A 25190-nucleotide genomic window follows, 5' to 3' on the forward strand; every position below is an offset into this window, starting at 1 on the left:
CCCTCGCGCTCCCCCCTCCCCCCACCCACCCCGGGGATTCCAACCGCCGCAGCGTACCGGGCGCCCAGCCCGCCGACTCGCGCCGCTTCCCGCGTCGTCTCGCTCTCCATTCCCGCTCCCTTCCCGGGTCCTGCCCCTCGGCCCCGCCCCCCCCCTCGGCTCCTGCACCAGCTCCTGCTCCCCACCTGAGGGGACTTTTTCCCCCTCCCGCCTAGGGGGCGTTGCCTCTCTCCGCCTCAGCCTTCCGAGCGGGTGGGGTGGCAGTTGGTCCTCTCGCCTTCTGGGAGGGGATGTGGATGTGACTGTCCCCCAGCCCCCACTGCCCGGCGCGCTCCCTCAACAATGAGGGGAGGCGGCCTCCCCAGGTCAAAAACGATTGTTCTCTTGCAGTGAGGAGAGTGGTGTGCCACTGAGGGGGGTCGGGGGGCTGACCCCACAACCCCGGGCTTCTTGCCACCACCACCCGGCTTTCGCTGGCTTGCCTATCCCTTCTTCCGGAGCATACTGCCCTTTTGGCCACTTTTGAGCCAATTTATGGGGCCATCTCCCCACAAGGGGATCTGACCTTTCCTCCCAATTAAGGGGACGGCACTTTCATGAGGATTACTCTCTTTTTTCCAGTTTTATTGTTTATATGACACTTTTAATCCAGGGAGCTCCAGAACCTGTTTTAAGGGGTCGCTACCCCAAGTACTCTTTCCCTCTCTTCCTAACACCCCACTGGCTGGAGGCCATGTTTCCTGTTTTCCCCTGCACCCTCCTGGCCCCCCCATTCCCTGTACTGGGATTGGATTCCAGGGGGGTTGGCAATCTAATGAACTCTTTTCCCCCACCTCAGGGTCACGCCCAGAATCCCCTGCAGGTTGGGGCTGAGCTTCAGTCCCGGTTCTTTGCATCCCAGGGCTGCAACCAGAGTCCATTCCAGGTGAGTACTCTTGAGTACCAGGCGGAGGTTGGGGGATGAGGGGGTACACAGGATAGTGGGTTCTGGGAAATCATCGAGTGGGACACCTGTGTCCCACACATTCTTTCCACTCCCTTCTTTCCCCCTCAGGCTGCCCCAGCCCCCCCACCGACTCCTCAGGCCCCATCTGCTGAGCCCCTCCAGGTTGACCTCCTCCCTGTCCTCGCTGCAGCCCAGGAATCTGCTGCTGCTGTGGCAGCGGCAGCCGCAGCAGCGGCTGCAGCCGCTGCTGCCCCCCCAGCCACTGCCACAGCTTCCACAGTGGACACAGCAGCCCTGAAACAACCCCCTGCACCACCTCCACCACCCCCTCCAACCTCTGCACCAGCTCCTGAAGCTGCACCTCCAGCTACAATTGCTGCTGCTACTGCCACAGCTACTGCTGCCCCAACCTCCACAGCTGTTGTAGCTCCTGTAGCTACTGCTCTGGAGAAGAAATCAAAGAGCAAAGGGCCATATATCTGTGCCCTCTGTGCCAAGGAGTTTAAGAACGGCTATAATCTTCGACGGCATGAAGCCATCCATACGGGTGCCAAGGCTGGGCGGGCTGGCCCAGGTGCTATGAGGATGCCCACCATGGTGCCCCTGAGCCTCCTAAGCGTGCCAGCAACACTGGGTGGAGCTGGTGGGGGTGGGGGTGAAGGGGGTGCTGGGGGTGGAGGGGCTGGAGTTGGTGGAGGCGGCGTGGTAACCACCACAGCCTCTGGGAAGCGGATCCGGAAGAACCATGCATGTGAGATGTGCGGAAAGGCCTTCCGTGATGTCTACCACCTGAACCGGCACAAGCTGTCACACTCTGATGAGAAGCCGTACCAGTGCCCTGTCTGTCAGCAGCGCTTCAAGCGCAAGGACCGCATGAGCTACCATGTGCGCTCACATGACGGCGCTGTGCACAAGCCCTACAACTGCTCCCACTGTGGCAAGAGCTTTTCCCGGTGTGCACAGGGATGGGCCACCCACAAAGGGGGGAGGGAGAGATGCCCATCAGGCAAAGAAGGCTTCCAAGGATGGGGGAGGAGAGAAGGTAGTTTCAATATAAGGAGGGCAAAAGGGAGAGGCCTCACCTAAAGGAGACCTCAAGAAAAGTAAAGAGGGATGACCTCACAGTGGGAAGACGTATTGCATGAGGGGAGGGACTTCCTGGGTAAATAACAATTGCTGGACTTCAAAAAAGGATGTACTTTCTAACGGGAAGAAACACAGTACAGAGTAGGGGAAGTGGGACTGCCCCCACTTTTAAGGCCAACTGCCTAACAACCCCTTCCCCTAACAAATTCCCCCAGGCCAGACCACCTCAACAGCCACGTCAGACAGGTGCACTCAACAGAACGGCCCTTCAAATGTGCGGTATGGAGACCTTGATGTAACTGCTATGTTTTTCATTCTTTAAACCCCTTTATACCTATCCAGACTTAGCCTCTCAGATCTTATTCTCTCAGAATTCTTATTTCTATTTGGCCTTTAATTCAATTCTTATTCCTTCTTAAAGGTTTAATCTTTTTGTTCCTATTTGTCTATGTCTCTGAGATCCCATATTCCATGTTTCTGGGGCTTTGACTTTATTCTCCCTGCCCCACCCCCCATCCCCAGTACTCATACCTTCTCTCTAATAGCTCTTAACTTCTCTGACTTCTCTACCCCAGACATGTGAAGCTGCATTTGCTACCAAGGACCGACTTCGAGCACATACGGTGCGGCATGAAGAGAAGGTGCCATGTCACGTATGTGGCAAGATGCTGAGCGCAGCCTACATCTCCGACCACATGAAGGTGCACAGCCAGGGGCCTCACCATGTCTGCGAGCTCTGCAACAAAGGTAGGGAGCGAAGGCGCTGAAAGGGACTAGGGGAAAAATTGCAAAGGGCTCACTGTTGAATTCCATAATAAAACTATAGATCAGCAAGGCTGTAGCAGAAGGAAATGGTTTGCTGATGCAAAGGATGTTCAAAGGATGAGTTAGTTTTCCCTTGGAAAAATAGAGTGCAGATGGATCTGGAGAGACACACAGTAGCTTACTAAAAGATGTAAACCTAATAGAACCATGTTTATATTATCAGGGAGAAAGCACAGCTTATTGCTAAGAAATGATGCTCCCATTTTCTAATCTTAGGAAAAGGTGGGTGGGATGCAGTTAACTCTGGGGAAAAAAAGTAGCCAAGTAGAACAAACTTCATGGGAAATTGGGAACTGGTTTCCCTCAATGTTAAGAAACAAAGGATGCAACTGCTTCCACAAAGGGATACACTGAGAACAAGTTGACTGGATATAATGGGCCCATCAGGGTTTGGGAAAGAACATGCAACAAATAGTGTTTGTGGAAGGACACATCAGGCAGAGAATATTAAACCCTCTGGGTGACAGTAACTGTAACTGGAATGGGGGGTTCGGGGGCGTGATGGAAGAGCAAAGACCTGCATCTGAGATTATGCAGGCAGCTCTGGGGCAGAATATTTGTTGAGCAGAACAAGCTTCCTTTAAATGGAGTAAGTTTCCTCAGTAATTGGGAACTAAATCCTTAGGGTTTGGGGGGGTTGGGGGACACAGCCGTCTCTGGGGAAGGAATTCACTTAGAAAAAACGCCCTGAGCAACTAGGAATCCTATGTCCTGCCACCTCTGGAGAGGGTTTTGTCAGTTGGGAAGAATAAGCTGTATGGGTCCTGGGGAGAGAGATGACAGCTATCTCGGAGAAGGAATATCTGCTGAGTAGACAAAGTTCTAAGTTTGGGGAATGAAAAGATAATACCACCTCTAGGCAGAAGGGCAGAAGATCACTACCTGAATAGAAAGACATTCCCCAAGTTGTTGGGCATAGCTGACCTAACTATTACTGGGGACGTGAGTCCCCAACCTAGGAGAACATCCCCGTCTCCGGGGTCTCCACTTAGCTGACCCCTGTCCCTGTCCCCATCCCGGTCACCCCGTAGGCTTCACCACGGCGGCATACCTGCGCGTCCATGCGGTGAAGGACCACGGGCTCCAGGCCCCCCGGCCCGACCGGCTCCTGTGCAAGCTCTGCAGTGTGCACTGCAAGACCCCCACCCAGCTGGCTGGCCACATGCAGACCCATCTCGGGGGGGGCGCACCCCCTGTCCCTGGAGACGCCCCCCAGCCACAGCCGCCACCGCCGCAGCCCACCTGCTGAGGGGAACCCCTGCACCCACCAGGCAAGGCGCGGCGCACGGCTGGTGGGGCATGGGGGGTGAGGGGTGGAAGGGGATCAGAGGACCCCAGGGGTAGGACAAGGGTATTTAGGAAGGCCCAGAGGGACAGGATAGGGTCACTAGGGAATATAGGCTAGGGAGGAACTTGGGATAGGGAGGGCCTTAGGAGAACTTTTGAAGTATCTCCAAGGAAAGAAGATAGGCTGGAAAGAGAAAACCCAAACCTCCGGAGAGGGAGCAGGAAATGTGCAACGGCTGTGTCCCAGGGGAGGGAATGGTAGAAGAAACAGCTTCCCAGGCAGACAGGGGAAGCAGCTACAAGGAAGAAAGATCCTTGCCACAGGTTCCACACTAATAACTCTTTCTCTCTCTTTTCCCCTCCCTACTTGCTGCAGGTACAGGTGAGGTCTGTCCTATGGCGGCAGCAGCATCAGCAGCAGCAGCAGCAGCGGCAGCAGCAGCAGTTGCAGCAGCTACCCCCACAGCTGTGGGCTCCCTTTCTGGGGCAGAGGGTGTCCCTGTGAGCTCTCAGCCACTTCCCTCACAGCCCTGGTGAGCCCTGAGGTGGGGGTTGGGGTGTAGAGGAAAGGCCTCAGTCCCCTCTCTCCTCTCCCACCCCCTTCCCACCAACTCAGTTTCTTCCCCCACCAACCAAGAAGCTACCAGAAGGAAGGAGTGAAGAAATGTTTTCTTAGGGGAATTCACTAGATTTTAAACATTTGTTTCTCTTCTCTCTCCCCTCTTCCTATATGAACCCCATTGTTCCTCTGGTGATTTGGGGCCCCCTAGACTGATATCAGGGGTGGCAGAGGACAAAACAGCTGTCTCATTGCCCTCTCTTCTCCATCACCCTTCCCATGCTCTCCCAGGGATTCAAGAACCTTTTTCCCTTAAAGGTCCTTTTCCTTCCCACCTTTCCAGTCCCCTATTTGCCTACTGTCTGCTGCCCATCCCTGGGGAGTTGGTGCTGTTTAAATGGGGGGGCGGGGTAAGAGTGTGGAGGAAGAAAGAAGGGAAATCAAAGATTCTGTCCTGGGTAAGGGGGGAAGAGAGATTTAGAAAGAAAGAGGCTGAGGTGAGGAGAAAACAAAGGACTTGGTGTCACAGGTGGAGGTTTGTTTGGGGTCCTTGGCCCTAATCTTAACCCTCTAGAATGTATCATAAGAATACTGGGCAAGTAAGGGGATAAAACATTTTGGGGAGAAGGCAGAATAAGAGGCGGGACCTTGGGGGAGGGGAGTAGGATAAGTAAAGGACAGAATGAGAGGATAAAATTTTGGGGGTGCCAGAAAATAAAGGTGCTTCCCAGGGGGGGAATGCAGCAGCAGTATTTCCCCCATCCCCTCTCATCTCAACTGTAGTTCTGTCCTTTTTTTTTTCATCCCTTTTTTCCCCTCCTCTCCCCAACAGAAATTGTGGCCCTAGCCATGACATCGTGTTCCTGTGTCCCCTGCATGTTCCCCACCCTTCACCCCCTCCCTTTGCGGACCCCATTATAATAAATTTTAAACAAAAACATACCTGATTCTGGCTATTTTTCTCTTACCCCACTACCATCTTAATCATACATAGATACCTACACTTATCAACCTGGGGTCAAAATAGCAGCCCCCACTGCTCTCTGTCCTTTTCTTCCCACCCACCCAGACACCAGTCTGTTCTTTCCTTACTGTGGACCCTGATCTCAATCTCCCTCCTCAGTGGAGGACACCAGTGGCTGCAGCCCAGATGCAGGGTGGAGCAGGGAGGATCCAGTGTCTGTGGCTAGCAAGCTCCAGGACTCCTGGGTCTCTAGGGAGATCCCTGCCCTGGAGAAGCTGTCGATATTCAAGGCTCTGCTAGACACTGGCGGGCTCTCTGCTCCGTGTAGGGCAGAGCCGGCTCCCCCCAGCATCCCTGCCAAAGGGCATATCTTGGAACCCCACAGTCAAATACCTGCAAAGTCATGTCATCGATGCAAAGCTGGAACAGTGCAAGGCTGGGGAAAGTCTGAGAGCCCCAGGCCCGTGGGTGGGTGGGGCCAGTGGAGAAGGGAAGTTGCAGTTGGCCCCTACAGGACACCCAACTCCTGCCTTTAGCTTCCCTGAAGCTTACCAGCCTTCCCTTGGGTGCTCCTTCACAGCCCCTTTGCCTGTGCCCCACCTCCCAAGCCCTTCCTTTTCACGTCCTAGCACTCTCGGACCCTTCAGTGGGGGGAAGGGGACCCGCTCTCCTTGCGCTCCCCTGTGGGTCCCATCCTTCTCCCACCACCCATACCCTGCTCCCGCAGCCTAGCCTGTCCCCCCTCTCCGGACACAGCCCTGGCTCCCCTTCCCCCCATGCCAGTCTCTCCCGTCTGGTCTCACACCCCGCATCGCAGCCCTTCAAGCTGAGGGAGGGGGGAAGGGAAGTTCGGTGACCGTTGGGCTGAAGGGGGGCGCGAGGGCCCGGGGGGTCGCTGGGTCAGGAGGGTTGGGGGCGCGAGGCAACCTGCTGGTTGCCAGGGTAACTCAGGGCCCGGCGCGCGAGGCTCCCCCGGGTCCAGGATGGGAGGGGAGGCGATGGAGTGCTGGGGGGCGGGGGCGGCGCGCGCAAGGCAGGGTGGAAGGAGGGAGGGGGGAACCGCTGCCTGCTCGCTAGCTCGCTCGCTCTCTTGCTGCCTGGCTTGCTTGCTCCCCGGCTGCGGCAGCGGCGGCGGCGGCGGCAAGAGCAGCCCCCAGGGTTCTGGGGAAAGAAGAGGTAAGCGGACCGTGCTGTGGGGATGGGTACTGGAGCCCTGGGGAAGAGTGGAAGAGATTCACTATGTGAATGTAGGGTGCATGGACTAATGGGGCCCCGCGCAAGATCGCAGGGTCCCTGCGGGGGTGGGAGAGAGGTACGAGGCTTCTGGATGGGGACTTGAAGGGAAAGGGTGCATGCGAAACCAAGATGCTAAGGTAATGTAAAGGCACGGGGATCTAAGAGGAAAGCAGCAGGGGGGTGGCGCCCCCCGGGGAGAAGGGACTGGAGAGAAATCAAGAAGGGATTCCCCTTTCCTAGGGGAGGGGGCTCCATACACACGCAGTAACAAAACCACCAGTCTAAGCTGGGGGGGAGGGGAGGGGCATGAGGGAAGGGAGGAAGAAGGGATGGAGAGAGTTACCAAACAAGGGATACTGGAATCAGTGTGAGGGGGAATGGAGGAAAGATGGGAGAGCGTAGGGGTGAGACGCGAAGGAAGAGTGTCCATCTGCCTGGGAGCCTGTATTTGGTAGGCAAGGCGGTGACTACCTGCCTGCTTACGGCTCAGCGTCTGGTCTGTCTGTGCCCGTCTGCATCTCTACCCATGGCTGAGTTTCTCTGGATGACACAGGGGAAGGGGCCCTGAAGAAAGTGGGTGTGGGTAGAGAGCCAAAGGAAGGCTAGCTTTCTGCTCCTGGAAGCCAAAGGGTTAACCCAGGTTTCAACTGCACTGTAAAGACAGCTTGAGTGAAGGAGAATCTCGATTTCTAAGGCTTGGGGCTGGAAGGAAGAAAAGTCTCAGTTCTTTCCATTACTTACCCAAAGCTGCTAGCCTGCCCTGGAGCTCAGAGGGAAAAGCAAGGAGTCTGACGACTCTTGGCCATTACTTTGTCCCTCTTCAGAGTCAGAGGTGCCACTATTCAGAGCCAGCTGAGGCTCCTGGCTCCATGTTCTACACTTTCCTTTCCCCAGACCCAGCTGTGTCTCCTCTCATTCCAGGATATCCTGTTGCTGTTCTCTCCCCTTCCCCCACTATCCTATCCCTCCCCTCTCCCATCTCAAGATGGCATCCAGTGGTTCTGATGGGGCAGAGATGAAAGGGGATGAGGAGGGTACCTCAGCCCAGGTCGAAGGGACTGGAACTACTCCTGGAACAGAGACTACCCTTCCCCAGACTGCAGCTGGGGCCCAGGACATCAAAGAGACCCCCCAAATGGGTTCAGATTCCACCAGACCCTCAGATGAAGGCCAAGAAGTGGGAACATCCCCTGAACAGGCAATAAAAACTTCAGAGGCATTAGAAGGGGCCCTAAACCCAGCCAAGAACACAGATTCCATACCAGACCCAGGAAGCTCACCGGCAGAACAGACCCCTGGGGCAGACTCACATCCTCAGCTAACATCAGAAACCAACAAAGAATCTGTCCCAACCTCAGAAGGAAGCAAAAAGCCAACCCCAGAAGGGAGCAAAATCCCGGCCCAAGAAGGAAGCAAAGAGCCAGCTCAAGAAGGAAGCAAAAAGTCTGCCCCAGTTCTAGAAGTAAACAAAGTACCATCTCCAACCCCAGACCCAGAGGCAGAAAAGGGGGCTAAGCAGGAACCAGTATCTGATTCGGTCCCCCAGCCTACATCTCCTGTCCAGAAGGCAATGCCTATCTCCACAGCCCTTGAGGACCTAACAGAGGATCTGATGGAGAAACAAGAGAATGGGGCAGTAGTGCCAATGCAGTCTGGAGAGGGGGACAAGGGCACAATTCCTCAGCCTCACTCTCCTCCTCCACCCAAGGTCCCTCCAGCCAATGGGGCACCCCCAAAGGTGCTACAGCAGTTGGTGGATGAGGAGAGAGGAGTTGGGGGTCATGGTGCAAAGCCTGGCTCCCCCAGAGGCAGCCTGAGTCGCCAGCCCAGCTCCCTGCTAGGGGGGCCAGGAGTTGAGGGCGGTGAAGAAATCCCAAAGCCACGTGACTACATCATCATCGCCATCCTCTCTTGCTTCTGCCCAATGTGGCCTGTCAACATTGTGGCTTTTGCTTATGCCATCATGGTGAGTCCTTGGAAATCCCCACCTCCCCCCTGCCCTAGCTCCCTTATACTCTAGCTCAATTTTTTCATTTCCATGTCCATGTCCATGATTTGGAAACCCCCAGGGATGGGGGGGATGGAAATTGGGAGGACAGTGTTTCTTATTCCTGAGCCACCTCCTCATGGACCCTGAGAACCACATCTCCAAAAAATTCTGGGCTTCTTCCTTTGGATTTCTGTCCACTTATTCCTCTCCTTCCATCTCATCTCTCCCTGGCCCTTGTTTCCCAGAAACTTCCTCCAAAACTCTCTACTTCCCAAGGAAGGATAAAGGAGAAAAAATAGTTTTTGACCTTATGTTGACAATCTGTTATCCTTTTCTCTTTCTTCCTTCTCTGCGCATTATGACTGATACTCTGGCTGAATAATGATGGTCACGTGATCCCCACCACCTTGTTGGACCCTCACCATGATCCTCCTCAATGCTTTGGTGACCACCCCAGTCTCGAAACAGTCTACAGCAGGGTGACGTGGATGGAGCTCAGCGCTTGGGAAGGGTGGCCAAGCTGTTGAGTATTGTGGCATTGGTGGGTGGGGTCCTCATCATCATTGCCTCCTGTATCATCAACTTTGGATGTGAGTATGAGCTTGGGTTGTTGGTTGGGGAGTGGGGATGGGTCTGGGGTTGGGGATGGGAAAAGGGTTGGGTGAGTGATGGGTGCTGATGATAGAACCTGGAAGTGTCTACCAGAGAAGTGAGTGGGTGGGGAGGGGTTGGTTTTCTTTGAAGAACTGTGGCTCTGTGGAAACAGAGCTGGATTTGAAGAAAAGTAGAACTGGTTGTTAGTAGAGGTCTGGCATCACTAACCTCATGTATCTGCTCTCTCTGTTTCTCCCTCCATCTCTATCTCTCTCTCTCTCTCTCTCTCTCTCTCTCTCTCTCTCTCCCCCCCCATCCCCACCCCTTTCTCTCCTCTGAACAGTATTTAAATGAGAGGCTCTACCCTGTGTCCCTACGTCCTTTCTTCTGAACTACCAGGGGTCCATCTCTTCCCTGGGGTGATGCCTAATGATGGCCCCTGCTACCAGCCCTTAATGCTATAGAGACCAAGGGAGCTGAAGCAGGGCCTTGTTTACAATGTTCCTTTCCTTTCCTCTTCCTTTCCACTCCCACCTCATTCACCTCTTCCCTTTTTCTATCCTGACTGCTCACCTGCCAATCTTCCCTTTTTTCCTTTCTTCCACCCCCTTGTCCACCTTCTCTTACTCCTTCCTGGCTCCCTTTTTCTTATTCATCTTCCTTATTTTCTTCACATATTCTCAGCCTCCTTTTCTCTTTCTTCACGGCCTACACCCTGCCTCTCTTTTCTCCTCATCATATTTTTCCCAGTCCCAAGCTGCCCTTTTTCCTCATTTCCCTTTCCATAAACTGCCTCAATTTTTTACCTTCCCCCTTCCCCTTTCCTGGGCATACTACAAACTGAATAGACTGCAGTGGGAGCTGTGGTGGGGGACCTGACCCTGTTCACCTCCAGCTGAACACTGATCTTTCTGAAAGCCTTCCCTCATAGGAAGGGGTTGACAGGGGCTCTGCCCAGTTCAAGTTGGGGAAGGGAGTGATGGTGGGACATCCTCCTGGGAATGATATGCAAAAACAAAACCCCAGCCTGTCTCTGACTGTTCATTCTCTTCAAAGACAATTCCTGGGAGCAGACGAAGAGTCCAGCCTCCCAAATATCTCCCTGTGAATCAGAGTATGGGGAGAGCGCTGCATTGAGGGGCATGAGGGGAAGGGAGGGGGGTGGGCCTTAAAGAGTCTCCTAATTTCATGTAGGGGTGGGGGAGGGGGGAGGCCTGGGGTGCATTGCTGTTTGGTCTGTGATGCCTGTTCTACTCACATACCACGCATGAGGGAATGGAACTGGGGCGGGTAATGTCTGACCTGGGGGCGGGCTGGCCCAGCCGAGTCACCCAGGCGCTGTGCCCTAGTCCACATCCCCCTCCCCTGGCTGCCAAAAGGAGAGGATTTTAACGGTTTATTTATGTATTGGTGTATTTATAGGGGGAGGGTTGTGCCATTCACGTGCTTTGTAAGAAAAAAAAAAAAGCCAAAAACTCGGACCAAATGCCCACAGGCTGAACTCGAAACCGGGGCTTTCGAGGGGCGTGTCCTCGTAGATTTTCTTTTAAGGGGACAAGGGCGACTTTGCCGCACAAGGCGGAGTAAGAGGTTTGGGGTGGGGGTGGGGAGCTACCTAGCCCAGCTGGCAGAGAATTTTTTTTCCTTTCTTAAAAAAAAAAGTGGGGGGGAACCCACGAATCTAAAACAAACAAACAAAAAAAAAAGAAACCACGCACACACACACCAAAATTATCTTACTGTTTACCTATTTTGTATGGAGGATGCTGCATGAATCTGAACACCAATAAACTGAGATTGTGCATGACATGTTGCTCCCTCGACTTCCTCTGTCCATCCATCTGTTTGCTCCCGCCCGTTATTAGTCTCCAGGTGGTCCGAGGCACGTCCTACTCCCAGAACTACGCCGGCTCTCCTGCAGCACCCCCCTCTCTTCTGAGCCTCAATTCCCTCAACTGTAAAATGGGTATGATGCTACATTCCCTGCCTGCCTCCTAGAGTGCAGTGAAGAAAGCGCTTTGCAAAGCCTAGAGCGATACAAAAGTGTGTGATTACTGGTTGCTTTTCACTTTGCTCTCAAGACATCAAGCCCCTGGGAAAGGGGGGCGCAAGGTGGGGGACGGGGGGTCCGGGAGGAAGAGGCGCAGAAAGATGCCCACGCCAAGCAGGTTTGAGGCGGTGCGCACGCGCGGCCGCGGTGGCCATGTTAACTCCTGGCAGAAGCCAGAATCGCAGGATTACAAGGCTTTTTCCTCTTCGGGACCTCGAGTTCTGCCTCAGGCGCATGCGCCTACTATGGCCGGAGTTTGGGAGTGATAGGGGGTGGGCAAGGGTGCTTGCAGCGCCAGGTGCGTATCGGATCTCCTCGCGCGCGGGACAGGAACGCGGGTGGACGTCGCGTGGCCGCGGGGGTTGGTCTCGAGATCGACTTCGCGGGGACCCGTGTGGATGCGCGCGCCGCGGTCGCTGGGGCGGAGAGTGGGCAGGGGGGTGGAGTTAACGTGGGAAAAGCGCGCGCGCGTGGACACCGCTGGCTCACTGGCCCATCCCCCAGTCCTGTCCGTGTCCGACCCCCGGGGGGAAAGGGGGCGAGGCAGGAGACTCCGTCTCATCTAGGTGTGTGGCCTTCTCTCCCGAGATGGCATTATAAATTGGGGGTAGAGGCGTGGCTTTTTATAAAGAACTACTTGGATCCCGGGGGAGAGTCCTGGGGCTGATAGTGAAGACCTTGGAGGTGGGGGGCGAGGTGAGGGCGGGGAATGGGGAGAGGGGAGGGATGCAGCGAGCCCTTATGCTGCCAGCCTCGAGATCCCCCTTCAAGACCCCCCTGGTAGATCCTACGCTCTCAGATGGGATTTGGGGATCCCTAGTGTTGATTCACTTCCCCCTGAGGGCAGGCCAGTGCGTAGGTGGCCCTCGGCCCCTTGAGCTGTCAGTCATCGTAGGGCTTCCTCCCCAGCAGCTCTAGGGCCCTGGCCCAGGGCCATGGAGTCCTTGGCGGTGACCAATGCAGCGCTGGAGCCCGGGGAAGGGGAGGTGACTTCTGGCCTGGAGGCTTTGGCTGTGGAAGACCCAGCAGGAGCTCCTGCCCGGCCTGACTCAGCCCAGGAGGCAGAGGAGGAGGGAAGGGAAAGGACCGGAGAAGTTGAGGTGGAGGTGGAAACAGAGGAGCCCGCAGTAGAAGAAGCACAGGTGGAACCAGCAGGGATATCCGAGGAGGAAGAAGAGGACGAGGAAGAAGATGAAGGAAAAGAAGACTGGTGTGTGCCCTGCAGCGATGAAGAGCTAGAGTTACCCCAGGATGGAGAGCCCTGGATGCCGCCCCCCGCTGAAATCCGAAAACTCTATGAGTTGCTGGCCACCCATGGGACTCTGGAGCTCCAGGCTGAGGTTCTACCCCGAAGACCTCCCACTCCAGAGGTCCAGAGTGAGGAGGAGAAATCAGACGAAGAGCCTGAGGCAGAGGAGGAGGAAGAGGAAAAGTGAGTGAGTGTAAGGGAGGGAATGGGCTAGACAAGAATAGGGCACAGCTCTGAGAGGAAACTATCACAATAGCCCGCTTGCTGTGTGCTGTACAGTATCTCAGGTCATCCTCACAACTAGGGGAAAGGAGCTAGTGCTGTTAAGATCCCCATTTACAGAGGAGGAAACTGAGGCAGACGGAGGTTCAGTGACTTGCCTAGGGTCACACAGCTAGTGCGTGTCTGAGGCTGGATTTTATCTCAGGTCTTTTTAACTCCAGGCCCAATGCTCTATCCACTTTAAAGTAGGATAAATGCCTAGGGAAAGATGAAGGGGTAGGGGAATAAAGAACAGAGCAGGAGGGAATTAAGGGGCAGAGATTTTTTTTTTTTTTAAGGCAGGGGGGGGGGGGGGGGGAAGCAGAGTAACCCCGCCCCCTCACACACACACACACACACACACACACACACACACACACACACACACCGCCCCCGCAATGTGGGTGTTGGACAAAGGAAGCTTGCCCAACAACACTTTCTCTCTTTTGCCCGGCCCCAGACCTCATGTGCCCACAGAATTTGACTTTGATGATGAGCCCATGACGCCCAAGGATTCTCTGATTGACAGAAGACGTACCCCAGGTACGGAACTGGGGAGCTTGTGTGGAAACAGGAGGGGAGGGAGCAGGTGGGGGGTTCCGAGGGAGAGAGCCCTGTCATCCTCCCAAACCAGCTAGGCACAGCGTGGCGCCCCGCGCCCGCCACCCCACGTGCAGCCGAGTTTGTGTAATGGATGTCACTACTCACTCTCTGGAGCCCCTAGCGGTGGCGGGGCAGCTGGGCGCGGGGTCCTCAGTCTTCCCATCGGTGCGCTCCTGCAGGCAGCTCTGCCCGGAGCCAGAAGCGCGAGGCTCGCCTAGACAAGGTGCTCTCCGACATGAAGCGGCACAAGAAGCTGGAGGAGCAGATCCTCAGGACTGGCCGAGATCTCTTCAGCCTAGACTCGGAAGACCCCTCGCCTTCCACCACTCCCGTCCGACCCACAGGAGGAGGGCTCTTCTTGAGGCAGCGGAAATACTGAGCGCAAGGGGGGCTCCCCTCTTCAGCCCCCAGAGCGCGAGCGCGCCCGGCACGAGGCCGGCTGGAGGAGCTGGCGCCTGGAGGAGAGCAGTGTGGCTGGGGGGGGGGGGTGTCCGTGTTTCGGAGGTTGTTTTTGTAACTGAACAGTTACGTTCTGAGTTTTTTTTATGCCAATCATTAGTATCTAAATAAAGACTGTGCAGCTAACCCTTCACCACTCCCCTTTATCCCTTGGCTGCGGAGGAGGGGTAGTCACGGCGGAGGAACTCCGGGAGTTCCAGCGGCTTTGCTGTTCCCTCCCCTTCCCCCTCCGTGGGGGGAGGGGGGGACTTGAATAAGGAAGGCCCCAGGATTCCCTGGGACTTGGGTTCAGGAGAGTATCGACCAAAACTTTGGCTCTTCCTCCCAGGCGCCCAAAATTATGGGTTTAGGAAGTGGAACCCTTCTCAGAAGAGAGGACCTTCCTGGTGGGATCAGCCCCTTCGACCCCCGATCCTTGGGCCCTTTAAATGCTCTGGTCACACCCCTCCCGGTCCCTGGGCTGTGGCTGCCAGGAAGTGTATAAAAGCAGGCAGGGGGAGGGGCGGGGTGGAAAAGTCCGGCGACTCGGGGGATGAGACGCCGGCAACGCCGACCGCACCTCCCTCCCAGCGGCTCTGAGACCCCTCCGTAAGTTCCTTCCCGCCCCCGCCTTTTCTGTAAAAAATCTGTTAGGACAGGACGAAGTCGGGGTGGAAGACCGCTCCGTGACCACTAGCCGGGATTTTGGGGGTGCCCAGGAGACCCGGGAAATGTTCAGATAGCAGCCTAGAAGGGCGTGACCCAGGTGAGCTGGTCCCCTTCTTCCTCACCTGCGGCTAGTTTCTGAATCCTCCCTTTACGCTGCTTTTCATGGATTCGATGCCTTTGTAAGGGAATTCTCTTGGACGTTGTTGGGGCTTTTCCCTAGCAGCCCTCTTCAGTTCCGGAAAGGGCACTTGGCAGCAACCAGAACAAGTGGGTGTCCTGATGGGAAGAGGCCTTGGAGGTCCGCGGAGACGTCCCAGTCTACCGAGTCTGTAAAAATTACCGCCCTGTGGGAGTGCCCCAGCCCCGAGATTTGTGGTAGAGGAGCAGACCCTTACCCAGAATTAGGTTTAACATTCCTCTGCGGTTAAGAGAGAGACGCGTTTAGTACTAAATGTCCTTAGGGCGGACTTTTCCTCCTGGCTCCCGGGCATACTGGACCAAATATCCCTTCTGGGGCCGGCCCAACTGAGGAGAAATGTAGTCTGCCCTACTCTTCTCTCCTACTAGGGGCCCGGCTTTTGGGGTCCGCTTGGCCTCGGGGTATCCCTTTTCCCAAGGGGGAGGGGAACTGTGTGATTCTGGGAGCTCTTGGCTGTGCCGGAGTAGACCTGAGGACACTGGGGAGGCTTTATATAGACCCACAGATTTTAGCAGTCATTCCAGCTAACTTTCTCATCTTAAACCTGGCTTTCAATCAGCCCTAGATGGGGCCAATACAGTTTGTATAACATTATTCTATAATAGTTCAGTGTGATGATAGGAGATCTCCGGAATCCTCTGCTACCTCTAATTTCATATTTCCCTTTATCTACCTTTGGCCTGCCCTCTGGACCCAAATCGTCCAGGAATGAGCATCCCTGTGGTGAGGTCTGGGAGTTTTGGGAACCCTGAACTCCACTCTAGACTCAGTTAAAAACGAGGTTCATTTAAACAACCCGGTGGGCAAGATTTTAAGAATCTGCCCTCCTGGCCACATTTTAAGAATCTTGAGCTGTTTGCAAGGGTAATGCAAGCTGGCCAGACTTGAGGAATCTGAGCAACATTAAGTTGGGGGGGGGGGGGAACAAGATGGACTCTTATACAGAAAAACTGTGGGAAGATCTGGCTGTGATCAAGGAGTAGCCAATAGCTTGAGGTGACCGGGAGGTAACCCAGAAGGGTTCCGGATAGAATTAAGGCGTGGTGAAATAACCTGGGGTGGAGCTAGGTGCAGACTGAGGGCCACGGTGAAAGGGCAATTAAAAGAATTATACTGGCTAGGGCTTGGTGCCTCAGGAAAAAAAGCCAGAGACTTGGTTCAAGGGCTTTGGGATCCTTTTAGGGGTCCAGTGCAAATCCCACCCACCCCCTTCTAATCCGACTCTTCAGCTTTGACTCATTCTGGTATTCATAGTGGGCTCTCCTAGAGAAAAGCAGGAAGCAAAACATGACCCGAAACCAAAAGGGACTTTTAGAAATTATATAACTTGATACTGGAAGGGGCCTTCGAGATTATCATTTTCCTTTTGCAGATAAGGAAACCTATCCTTAGGAAGGAAGGAAGAGAAAAAAACATGTTCCTGGTCCCAGACCCCTCCATGGGCTTCTCAGGGGTTTTTCATTGACAAGTCTTCTTAATAGCCCACTCTTACCTATTCCCAAGAAGGTTCAGTGGGTAAAAGCTTCAGACTTTGAGTTCAAATTTGGCCTCTGACCCTCAATAGCTATGTGTCCTGGGGCAAATCACTGTACCTCTCTCTGGCGCAGTTAATTGCATCTTCCTCACCAAGTTGTTGTTACCCGTGTTTCCCCGATAATAAGACGCTGTCTTATTAATTTTTTTGGACAGAAAAACACCAGAGGGCTTATTTTCAGGGGAGGGCTTATTTTAGAGGAATCTTACACAGTAAGGGGAGGGCTTATTTTCTGGATAGGTCTTATTATCGGGGAAACACGGTAGCTGTTACACATTAGCTATAATAGCTATTACTAGTTATAATTATTTGTTGGTTAGGCAACTGCCTAACACCTGCCCCTAGAAATAAAAGCATATTGATATAAATGCTATCAGCCTTCATTCATTCAACAGATGTCCCCAAAGTATCTATTATGGATGCAAAGTTAATAGGATGTAATACCTTTTGAAGGAAAGTTATAAACTAGGTGCTATTAACAGTAGTTCATGGATCTTTAAACAAAACTTTAGTAAAACATCTATTGTGTGTACTGGATCCTGGGAGAGAACATGAGAGAGCTGGCCCAGCACAGAAGATAAAAGAAGTGAACTTGGTCAAGAAACATTTATAAAGTACCTACCATGTGCCAGTACTCTATGCTCAAGATTCTAATGGAGAAAAAAGTCTTCAGGGCTCCCAGGGGGAAATAGCATAAAAACACTTATGGACAGGGTGAATTGTGGGTAGCATTGAGGGGAACTGGGAGAGAAACCTGTGGAAGGTAAGGTTTGAACTGAGACTTTTAGGGAAGCCAGGAGACAGGTGAAGAAAGATTGCATACCAGGCCATCAGGGAAAGCCTTTGAAAAAGCACAAATTTGGGAGATGAGTGTGTTGTGTGAGAAACAGCAGAGACTAGTGTCTACTGAATTGTAGAATTAGATGGAAGTGACTAAAGTGTAAGAAGACTGGACAGGGTGGAAGCAGATTGTGAATGTCTTTAAAAACTAAACAGAGGTGTCCTGGAAGTAATGGGAAGCCATTAGACTTTGAATTGGAGGGGAGGTTTGAGGGGATCAAACATGGTTAAACTTGCATTTGGAAAAATGACTTTGGTGATTGAGTTCAGGGTGGACTAGAGTGAAGGACTCAGGGAGACCCACCAGGAAACAGTAATTCAAGTGAGATGATGAGGGCCTGCACTAGGGTGGTGGGTGTGAAAGGAGAGGAGACTGGACATATAAGGAGTGATGTCACAAAAGGTAGCAATGTCAGGACTTGGCAACAGATTGGATTTAGGGAAGGTAAGAGAGAATGAGGGGTTGGAGATGGCACCTAGGTTGTGAGCCTGGGTGATTTAGAGGATAGTGTAACTCTGCATAGTAAAGGCTAGTTACCAGGGTGGCTAGGTGTCGAAGTGAGTAAAGCACTGGCCCTGGAGGCAGGAGGACCCGAGTTCGGTTCTGGCCTCAGACACTTAACACCCACACAAAAAAACCAGCCATGTAACCTTGGGCAAGTTACTTAACCCCAATTGCCCCCCCAAAAGGCAAAAAAAAGGGGGGGAGGGGAAAAAGATACTGAGTTTAAGTTGTCTATGGGACATAGTTTGAGATGTCCAGTAGGCAGATGGAGATAGGAGTCTGGAAGTCAGGGGTGTTTCAGACATTTACTAGCTATGTGACCCTAAGCCAGTCCCTATGACAGGTCCTGCCCTTGAAGGGAATAGCTCTTCCTCAGTAGGGTGTGGGTAAGTGGTCCCCAATAGTATGGGGATAAACCTTCCCTTAAGTCAAATGAATTTGAAATGGAGAGGGAAGTCTGACCTTTGAGACAGTTCCATAAAGCTAAGATACTCCCCTGGGATTCAGAGTCCTTTCTTGATCTGGCTGGTTTCACTAAAATGCTATGCTAGGTGAAGTCTGAAATAACTGAGGAAACAAAGGTTGGAGCTTCCAGGTATATTAATTTATTTAACAACCAATGCTAATTGCATAACAGATCAGGACCAGACCTTCTCAGCTTGCCACTGGACCTTGAATACAGAGGGAGATGAATTTTTATGCATTAAAAGAAAACAATTAACAGGGTATAAACCAGGATACAAGATTTCTGATTTCTAAGTGGAGGAAACATTAGGGACTTTCTACCTTAGGTGGGGGAGAGCAAACAGGTGCAAAAAGAGATTTCTCCCTCTCCCCCAAGTGTTTGTATTCAATCAAAGGAACAAGAAGACAATAACTGGTGGGCCAGTTTTCAGATTTACTTTAGAGATATAATTATGAGAAAACTTCTTGCATCAATCTTCAGATCTGCCTGGGTTTCTGATCAATATAACCTAGGTCCTTAGTTAAGGGTCTCCAAGCAGCAGGTAGAGGAGGTAGTCTGGCTTCCCAGCCATGAAGAGCTAGGTTTAAATAATGCAGTAAAGTTTTTTCATAAGACAGAAATTGGACTAAACCCATAATTGAATAGAAAGGGAACTGAGCCAGATCCAGAATTAAGTCACAAGATGGAGTAAGTGTGGTTTACTCAATTTCCACATCCTCTCTGTCAATTTCCTCACCTGTCAGATAAGGGGGTTAGATTCAGTGGCCTCAGAAGTCCTTTCCAATAATAAATCTATGAGCCTGTGAACCTTAACATCATACTTTACTGTCACACATAGAGCCTGTCATCATAAATGCACTAAGAAAGTGCCAAGTACCATGTGAGATCCAAGGGTCACAGTTACTGCATGGGGTACAAGGAATAAAATTGAAAGTAAGAAAACCATTGAACTAATAAATAAAACTAAGAAAAAAAATGATAAACCTTTGGTCAATTTGAGTTAAAAAATGAAAGAAGAAAAGCAAATTACTTGTATCAAAAATGAAAAGGGTGAATGTACCACTAATGAAGATGAAATTAAAGCAGTGATTAGGAGTTATTTTACCCAATTATATGCCAGTAAAACTGAAAGTCTAAGTGAAATGAATGAATATTTACAAAAATATGAACTGCCAATATTAAGAGAAGAGAAAATAGAATACTTAAATAACCTTATCTTTAAAAAACTAATGGAACAAGCCATCAGTGAGCTCCCTAAGAAAAAATTCCAGAGACCAGATGAATTCACTAGTGAATTCTACCACACTTAAGCAACAACTGTTTGAGTAAAGAAGGCATCCTACCAAATTACTTTTATTGACACAAATATGATTCTGATACCTAAACCAGGGAGAGCAAAAACAGAGAAAGCAAACTATAAACTAATTTCCTTAATGTATAATTTTAAAATAAAACACTAGCAAGGAGATTACAGCAATAGATCACAACAGTCATACACTATTGACCAGGTAGGATTCATACCAGGAATGCAGGGCTGTTTCAGTATTAGGAAAACTATCAGCATAATTGACCATATCAATAACAATAAAAATCATATCATGATAGATGGAGAAAAAGCCTTTGACAAAATATAACACCCATTAAAAACACTAGATATCCTAGGAATCAGTGGAGCCTTTCTTAAAATAAGTAGCAACTACCTAAAATCAAGAACAAGTATTATCTTTAATGGGAATAAACTTGAAGCCTTCCCAGCAACATCAGAGATGAAGCAATGATGTCCATTATCATTATTATTATTATTCAATATTGTACTAGGAATGCTAGCTACAGCAAGAAGACAAGAGAAAGAAACTGAAGGAATAAAAATAGGCAATGAGAAAATAAAACCATCACTTTTTGCAGATGATATGAAGGTATACTTAGAGAACCCTCGAGAATCAACTGAAAAACTAGTTGAAACAGTTTTAGCAATGTTGCAGGATATTGTCGTAAGTAAATTCAATAAAGGTAAGCTGAGGTATATAACTTCAAGCAAAAACAGTTTATTAGCATTGACACAGCTGTTAACAAAGTGGGTTAGACTAGCCACTGCCATGAACTCAGTAACTCCAGTGAGATTACCTTCTTTATTGACATGAAGGAAAGAAAGGGGTCTTGGTAGTCATGACACATTACAATTGGCTATACAAAGAAAAGTGGGCTGACATTCAGGTGAAACTCGGTGTTCTGTTGGAATAATGAACTTTTCATTTTTGTGACAATCATTTGCCATGTCCAGCACCTTCCAGCACCCCTCTGTAACAGAACATCATGATAATATACTGGTCTGAGTTTTCAGAGTAGGATATAAACCTTTAGCCTTTTTAATTTCTTCATCCCTGAGCCCTATCTTTTTCTTGCTATCCTCCTCTGTGCCTACTTTTACAATGAAATCGCCAAATATCAAACTTTCTATTGGCTTGGTTTAAAGTTCACCATCCTCAATGGACGTCACCACCCTCTAAGTGACCTTTTATGCTTATGTTCAGTGAGAGTTTCCACAAGATGGCATAACCAAGTATCCCATGAAATTTTTATTTTTCATTGTATTTGGGCACCTAATGAAACAATCTCTTTTAATTCCTTTGTCTTTCCAAGAAGAATATGTGAGCCATCCTTCCCATTCGGCTTGATTATTTTGTCTTCTGATTTCATTTGTGAGACTATCACTATTGATATGGGTCATTTCTTCCAAAAATATGTCAAGTCATTGACCACTGGACAAAAAGTCCCATATTTAGAGTATCTGCTGTTGCATTCATCTTTATATGTCTAAAAGTTGTGTTTCTTAGCACCTTCTATCCCCTTTTCTACCACTCTGTTGCCTTTTCTGTGAGGGAGTCACACAAGACTGAGGACCGTTGTTTGTTTTCTCTTTCAAGGTTGCCTTTGCCAGAACATCTTATCACCTAGTGGGCAACCAGCTGATAGCCTGTCTATATATAGTAACTACTGTGGTACTCAATCTGTCACCAAAACTATATTTGAAGCCCTTCTAGTATAGCATGGTCTGCCAGAGCTTAAGGTTTATTGACAATAAGGAACAAGGAACCAGGGTCGCCTCCATGAAATAAGGCATTAGAGAAGGATTTTGCATAGTTTTACTATTTTAAAAGCTTAAAATTGGGACTTGCTAAGGGTAGGCTTGGGAGAGCCTAGGATCTAAGGGCTGTTAGCTCAGTGGTCATCTAGCCCAACCTATACCTGAACAGGAACTTCCTGAAGAACATCCCTAGCCAATGGTTCTCCACAGAAGGAATGGTTCTGAGGGAGAATTCCATACCTCCTGCAATAGTCCATTCCTTTTTTGGGCAGTTCTTAATTGTTAAGGAGTTTTTACTTATATTAAACTAAAATCTCGGGGTGGCTAGGTGACACAGTGAGTAGAGCACCAGCCCTGGAGTCAGTAGGACCTGAGTTCAAATCCGGCCTCAGACATTTAACATTTAACTAGCTGTGTGACTTTGGGCAAGTCACTTAATCCCAATTGCCCCTCCAAAAAGCAAAATAAACAAAAAACCCTAAAATCTGCTTCCTTGAAACATCTTCCCATGGTCCCTAATTCTTCTCTCTGGAGCCAAACAAAAGAAGTCTAATTCATACCTTTTCCATATAATGACCCTTGTAATACTTAAAGATAATAATCTTTTCTTTCTCATGCTAAGAATCTTGAGTTCTTACAACCATACTGCTTTGTGAGGAGGAATTGGGGGGTGCTCTTAAACATGATGAAGGGTACCCCTAGTCTGTGTTTTTTTTTTTTAATTTGTTTTGTTTTTGAGGCAGTTAGGGTTAAGTGACTTGCCCAGGGTCACAAAGCTAGTAAATGTCTGAGGTTGGATTTGAACTCAGTTCCTCCAGACTCCAGGGACAGTGCTTTATCCACTGTGCTACCTAGCTGCCTCTTTGTTTTTGTTTTGCTGGTCTGTGTTAAAAAGGGAAGCAACCAAAGTTTCCTCAGGAGCCTCAAATCCCTTTTTCTTTAAGCTTTTCTTTCAGCCTTGGTTCTCTCCCTCCCTTCATTTTTCTCCTCTGCTCCCTGCAGCCCCTTCCCTGTCATTCATTTGTATTCTTTTCCCCATACCAGGGATCCTGTAGTAACCACTCCTGATTCCTGCCATCTTGACTCTGAAGTCACCATGGCAAATAAGGGAGATTCCATCATCCGAATCCCCCCATACCATTTCATCCATGTGCTTGACCAGAACAGCAATGTATCCCGTGTGGAGGTTGGGCCCAAGACCTACATCCGACAGGACAATGAAAGGTCAGTATGAATTCAGGAACCACCGAGTCCTGAAAAGGAAAGAAATACAGAAAAAGAAAAGTTTTGGGCAGGAGAGGGGTAGGAATGCTTGTTGGTGTGGTTAAACTCTCTCTAGGTCATTCATCTCCATCCTTATTTCCAGGTAGGAGTGATACCTCATCTAAGCTAGTACGATCAGACAGAAGGGTTTTGGTCTATTAGAGGACTGTGTTCCTTGCTCACCTATTCTAATCTTTCATCATCTGAGAGCCCATGTTTTATTTTTCATCCTCTAGCTAGAGCACTGGGCTGCCCTCCCAGGGATATGTCTAGCTGTGTGGCAAGAGTTAGAGGAGGAAGGAATATCTTTGCAATCCCTCATACTTTCCCTTTATTCACCAGGGTACTTTTTGCCCCAGCACGTATGGTTACGGTCCCACCACGACATTACTGCATTGTAGCTAACCCTGTAGCCCGAGATAACGGGGGCTCTGTACTGTTTGATGGTGCTACAGGACAAGTGCGACTTCGGCATGCAGACCTGGAGATCCGGCTGGCCCAGGATCCCTTCCCACTGTATCCAGGGGAGGAGCTGGAACAGGTACCCAGAATATCTCCTGTGTCCTTGCTCTGCAAGGGCTAGAAGACAAAGGAAAGATGGATGAAGGGTATTGCATTTTCTAACACTAAAATTAGGTTGTATAGAGTTGAATTAGCAAGGAATTCCTTCCTACCCTACCCACCCTAACCTCCTCTTGACTTCTGCTCATTGACATTCCCTATGGATTCTTTGTCATTCTTTTGACACATTCATACTTTCTCACCTCCATATTTTTGCTTACAGTTGCCAATACCCCTGTTTGCCTGTTAATGAGTAACCAATGACTAAATGATTTCACTGAGTTGCTGTGGAACTGATTTCTGACAGTTTTCTTGGGGGCCATGGCAACACTCTGTTGGTCCTTTTAAACATTTCACTTTACCCTTCTGTTGACACAGATCACATCACACTTAAAGAATTATTAAAAATAATTAAGTGGGATAGCATCAGGAAGGGAAGACTTCCCTGGGTGGGATTTCCCTATTGACATGACCTGAGTTAATTGGACAAGTCATTCACCTCTAGACTTCATCATCTTTGTTTTTTTTTTTTTAATTTTTAAACATTTTTATTTAAAGTTTTTAGTTCCAAATTCTCTCTCCCTTACCTGTCCCTAAGATGGTGAGCAATCAGATATTGTAATGGACACCGAGACATAACAGGACAGCTAGGCCAATTATAATTTGATAGGAGTGTTTATTAACCAGCTGGTGACTGCCTCCCCAATAGGGAAGACACCACTGAGTCTTCTGTAAGATACACTTATATAGAGTTAGGTGTTGCTAATCAACAAAATATGGTTCCAAGGTGGGTGTAATGCCATTAATGCCATTTCTAGTGAAGCCTTGATTACCTAGCAAAGCCTTGGATACAAACATAAACAGACCTGAATCTGGGACATGTTTCTAGCAACACAGGTGAAACGTTCCCTCACTATTATGGCCTATTAGGTGGTTTCCAGAGACCCTGGTAGGGATCCCCTTCTAGCAGGTTGCAACTGGGAGGGGGCTTTGGTGTATAATTTCTGGTGGGCACTTCAATATGTTATACATGTACAGTTATGTAAAACATTTCCATATCAATCATTTTGTACAAGAAGACGTGAATAAAAGGAAAAAAAAGGAAGAAAGAAAGTGAAAAATAGCAGCTTCAGTCTACATTCAATCAATATCAGTTCTTTCTCTGGAGGTGGATAGTATGCTTCCCCAGTCCTTTGGGATTGTCTTGGATATACAATACAATGGAATACAATATACCAATACAATGGTATTGCTGAGAATAGCTAAGTCATTTACAGTTCCTCATCGAACAATAGTGTTGTGTACAACATTCTCATGGTTCTGTTCACTTCCCTATGCATCAGTTCATATAAGTCTTTCTAGGTTTTTCCGAAATCATCCGCTTGTCATTTCTCATAGCACAGTAGATCCCATTACAATCATATACCACAGTTTGTTTAGCCATTCCCCTATTGATGGGCATCCCTTTGATTTCCAATTCTTTGCCATCACAGAAAGAATTGCTATAAATATTTTTGTGCAAGTAAGTCCTTTTCCTTTGTTTTGGATGTCTTTGGAATCTACAACTAGCAGTGGTATTGGTGGATCAAAGGTTATACAGTCTTATAACCCTTTGGGCATAGTTCCAAATTGCTCTCCAGAATAGTTGAATCAGTTCACAACTCCACCAACAGTGCGTTGGTATCCCAGTTTTCCCACACCCTCTCCAACATCCAGCATTTTTCTTTTTTGTCATATTAACCAATCTGACAGGTGTGAGGTGGTGCCTCAGAGTTCTTTTATTTTCATTTCTCTAATCAGTAGTGATTTAGAGCATTTTTTAATATGACTATAAATAGCTTTTATTTATCTTTAAACTGCCAATTCATATCTTTTGACCATTTATCATTTGGGGAGTGACTTGTATTTTTATAAATTTCATTCAATTTTCTATGTATTTGAGAGATGAGGAGTTTATCAGAGATATTTGTTGCAAAAATT

General features: G+C 49.7%; 4 protein-coding genes and 1 long non-coding RNA gene across 15 annotated transcripts in view; 4 read left to right on the forward strand and 1 right to left on the reverse strand.

The window, feature by feature from the left end:
• MAZ (MYC associated zinc finger protein) overlaps nt 1-5643 on the forward strand; it is a 6159-nt gene extending 516 nt beyond the window's left edge. Inside the window, exons 2-6 of one of the 4 annotated variants that reach the window (XM_069063362.1) lie at nt 839-925; nt 1055-1899; nt 2248-2311; nt 2608-2779; nt 4521-5643. In XM_069063362.1, coding sequence (XP_068919463.1) covers nt 839-925; nt 1055-1899; nt 2248-2311; nt 2608-2779; nt 4521-4681 — 1329 coding nt within the window. In that variant the 3' untranslated portion in view covers nt 4682-5643. Of the gene's footprint in view, nt 1-29; nt 926-1054; nt 1900-2247; nt 2312-2607; nt 2780-3888; nt 4123-4520 lie in introns of those variants that run through there. The other 3 variants (XM_069063352.1, XM_069063343.1, XM_069063334.1) reach the window with 3 other exon arrangements.
• A 1075-nt stretch (nt 5644-6718) lies between these two features.
• PRRT2 (proline rich transmembrane protein 2) lies at nt 6719-11296 on the forward strand. Of its 2 annotated transcripts, XM_069063383.1 has the most exons (4): nt 6719-6843; nt 7825-8869; nt 9351-9483; nt 9831-11296. In XM_069063383.1, exons 2-4 carry the CDS (start codon nt 7889-7891, stop codon nt 9839-9841), a joined length of 1125 nt encoding a protein of 374 aa, XP_068919484.1. In that variant the 5' UTR covers nt 6719-6843; nt 7825-7888; the 3' UTR covers nt 9842-11296. The 2 variants fall into 2 exon arrangements, with proteins under 2 accessions (XP_068919484.1, XP_068919478.1); XM_069063377.1 differs by lacking the exon at nt 9831-11296 and having other exon boundaries at nt 9351-9816.
• A 150-nt stretch (nt 11297-11446) lies between these two features.
• Nucleotides 11447-14242, forward strand: PAGR1 (PAXIP1 associated glutamate rich protein 1). 6 transcript variants are annotated; one of them, XM_069063396.1, is made up of 4 exons: nt 11447-11898; nt 12447-12969; nt 13508-13590; nt 13830-14242. In XM_069063396.1, exons 1-4 carry the CDS (start codon nt 11691-11693, stop codon nt 14027-14029), a joined length of 1014 nt encoding a protein of 337 aa, XP_068919497.1. In that variant the 5' UTR covers nt 11447-11690; the 3' UTR covers nt 14030-14242. The 6 variants fall into 6 exon arrangements, with proteins under 6 accessions (XP_068919497.1, XP_068919503.1, XP_068919505.1 ...); XM_069063402.1 differs by having other exon boundaries at nt 12450-12969; XM_069063404.1 differs by having other exon boundaries at nt 11447-11835.
• Nucleotides 14243-14397: 155 nt separating this feature from the next.
• MVP (major vault protein) overlaps nt 14398-25190 on the forward strand; it is a 34743-nt gene continuing 23950 nt past the window's right edge. The window contains exons 1-3 of one of the 2 annotated variants that reach the window (XM_069063372.1): nt 14398-14697; nt 22431-22610; nt 22992-23190. In XM_069063372.1, coding sequence (XP_068919473.1) covers nt 14642-14697; nt 22431-22610; nt 22992-23190 — 435 coding nt within the window. In that variant the 5' untranslated portion in view covers nt 14398-14641. The other variant, XM_069063374.1, reaches the window with a different exon arrangement.
• Nucleotides 20331-23236, reverse strand: LOC138142410 (uncharacterized). Its single transcript, XR_011163424.1, has 3 exons — nt 23131-23236; nt 22525-22639; nt 20331-20599 (listed from the first exon to the last, which is right to left on the reverse strand). It is a non-coding gene; the product is annotated as an uncharacterized lncRNA (long non-coding RNA).

This window comes from Petaurus breviceps, unplaced genomic scaffold, assembly GCF_028583685.1.
Source record: "Petaurus breviceps papuanus isolate PSGF00001 unplaced genomic scaffold, PetGlider_PUasm1.0 138, whole genome shotgun sequence".
Lineage (NCBI taxonomy): Eukaryota > Metazoa > Chordata > Mammalia > Diprotodontia > Petauridae > Petaurus > Petaurus breviceps.

What these genes read in the sequence shown, in the direction of transcription:
- PRRT2 (XM_069063377.1), top strand. Translation starts at nt 7,889, where the DNA reads ATGGCATCCAGTGGTTCTGATGGGGCAGAGATGAAAGGGGATGAGGAG. An exon ending in CTTTTGCTTATGCCATCATG is followed by an intron (nt 8,870 to 9,350) that starts GTGAGTCCTTGG and finishes TGACCACCCCAG; the next exon opens with TCTCGAAACAGTCTACAGCA.
- PAGR1 (XM_069063396.1), top strand. Translation starts at nt 11,691, where the DNA reads ATGTTAACTCCTGGCAGAAGCCAGAATCGCAGGATTACAAGGCTTTTT. An exon ending in GACGTCGCGTGGCCGCGGGG is followed by an intron (nt 11,899 to 12,446) that starts GTTGGTCTCGAG and finishes CTTCCTCCCCAG; the next exon opens with CAGCTCTAGGGCCCTGGCCC. An exon ending in GAGGAGGAGGAAGAGGAAAA is followed by an intron (nt 12,970 to 13,507) that starts GTGAGTGAGTGT and finishes GCCCGGCCCCAG; the next exon opens with ACCTCATGTGCCCACAGAAT.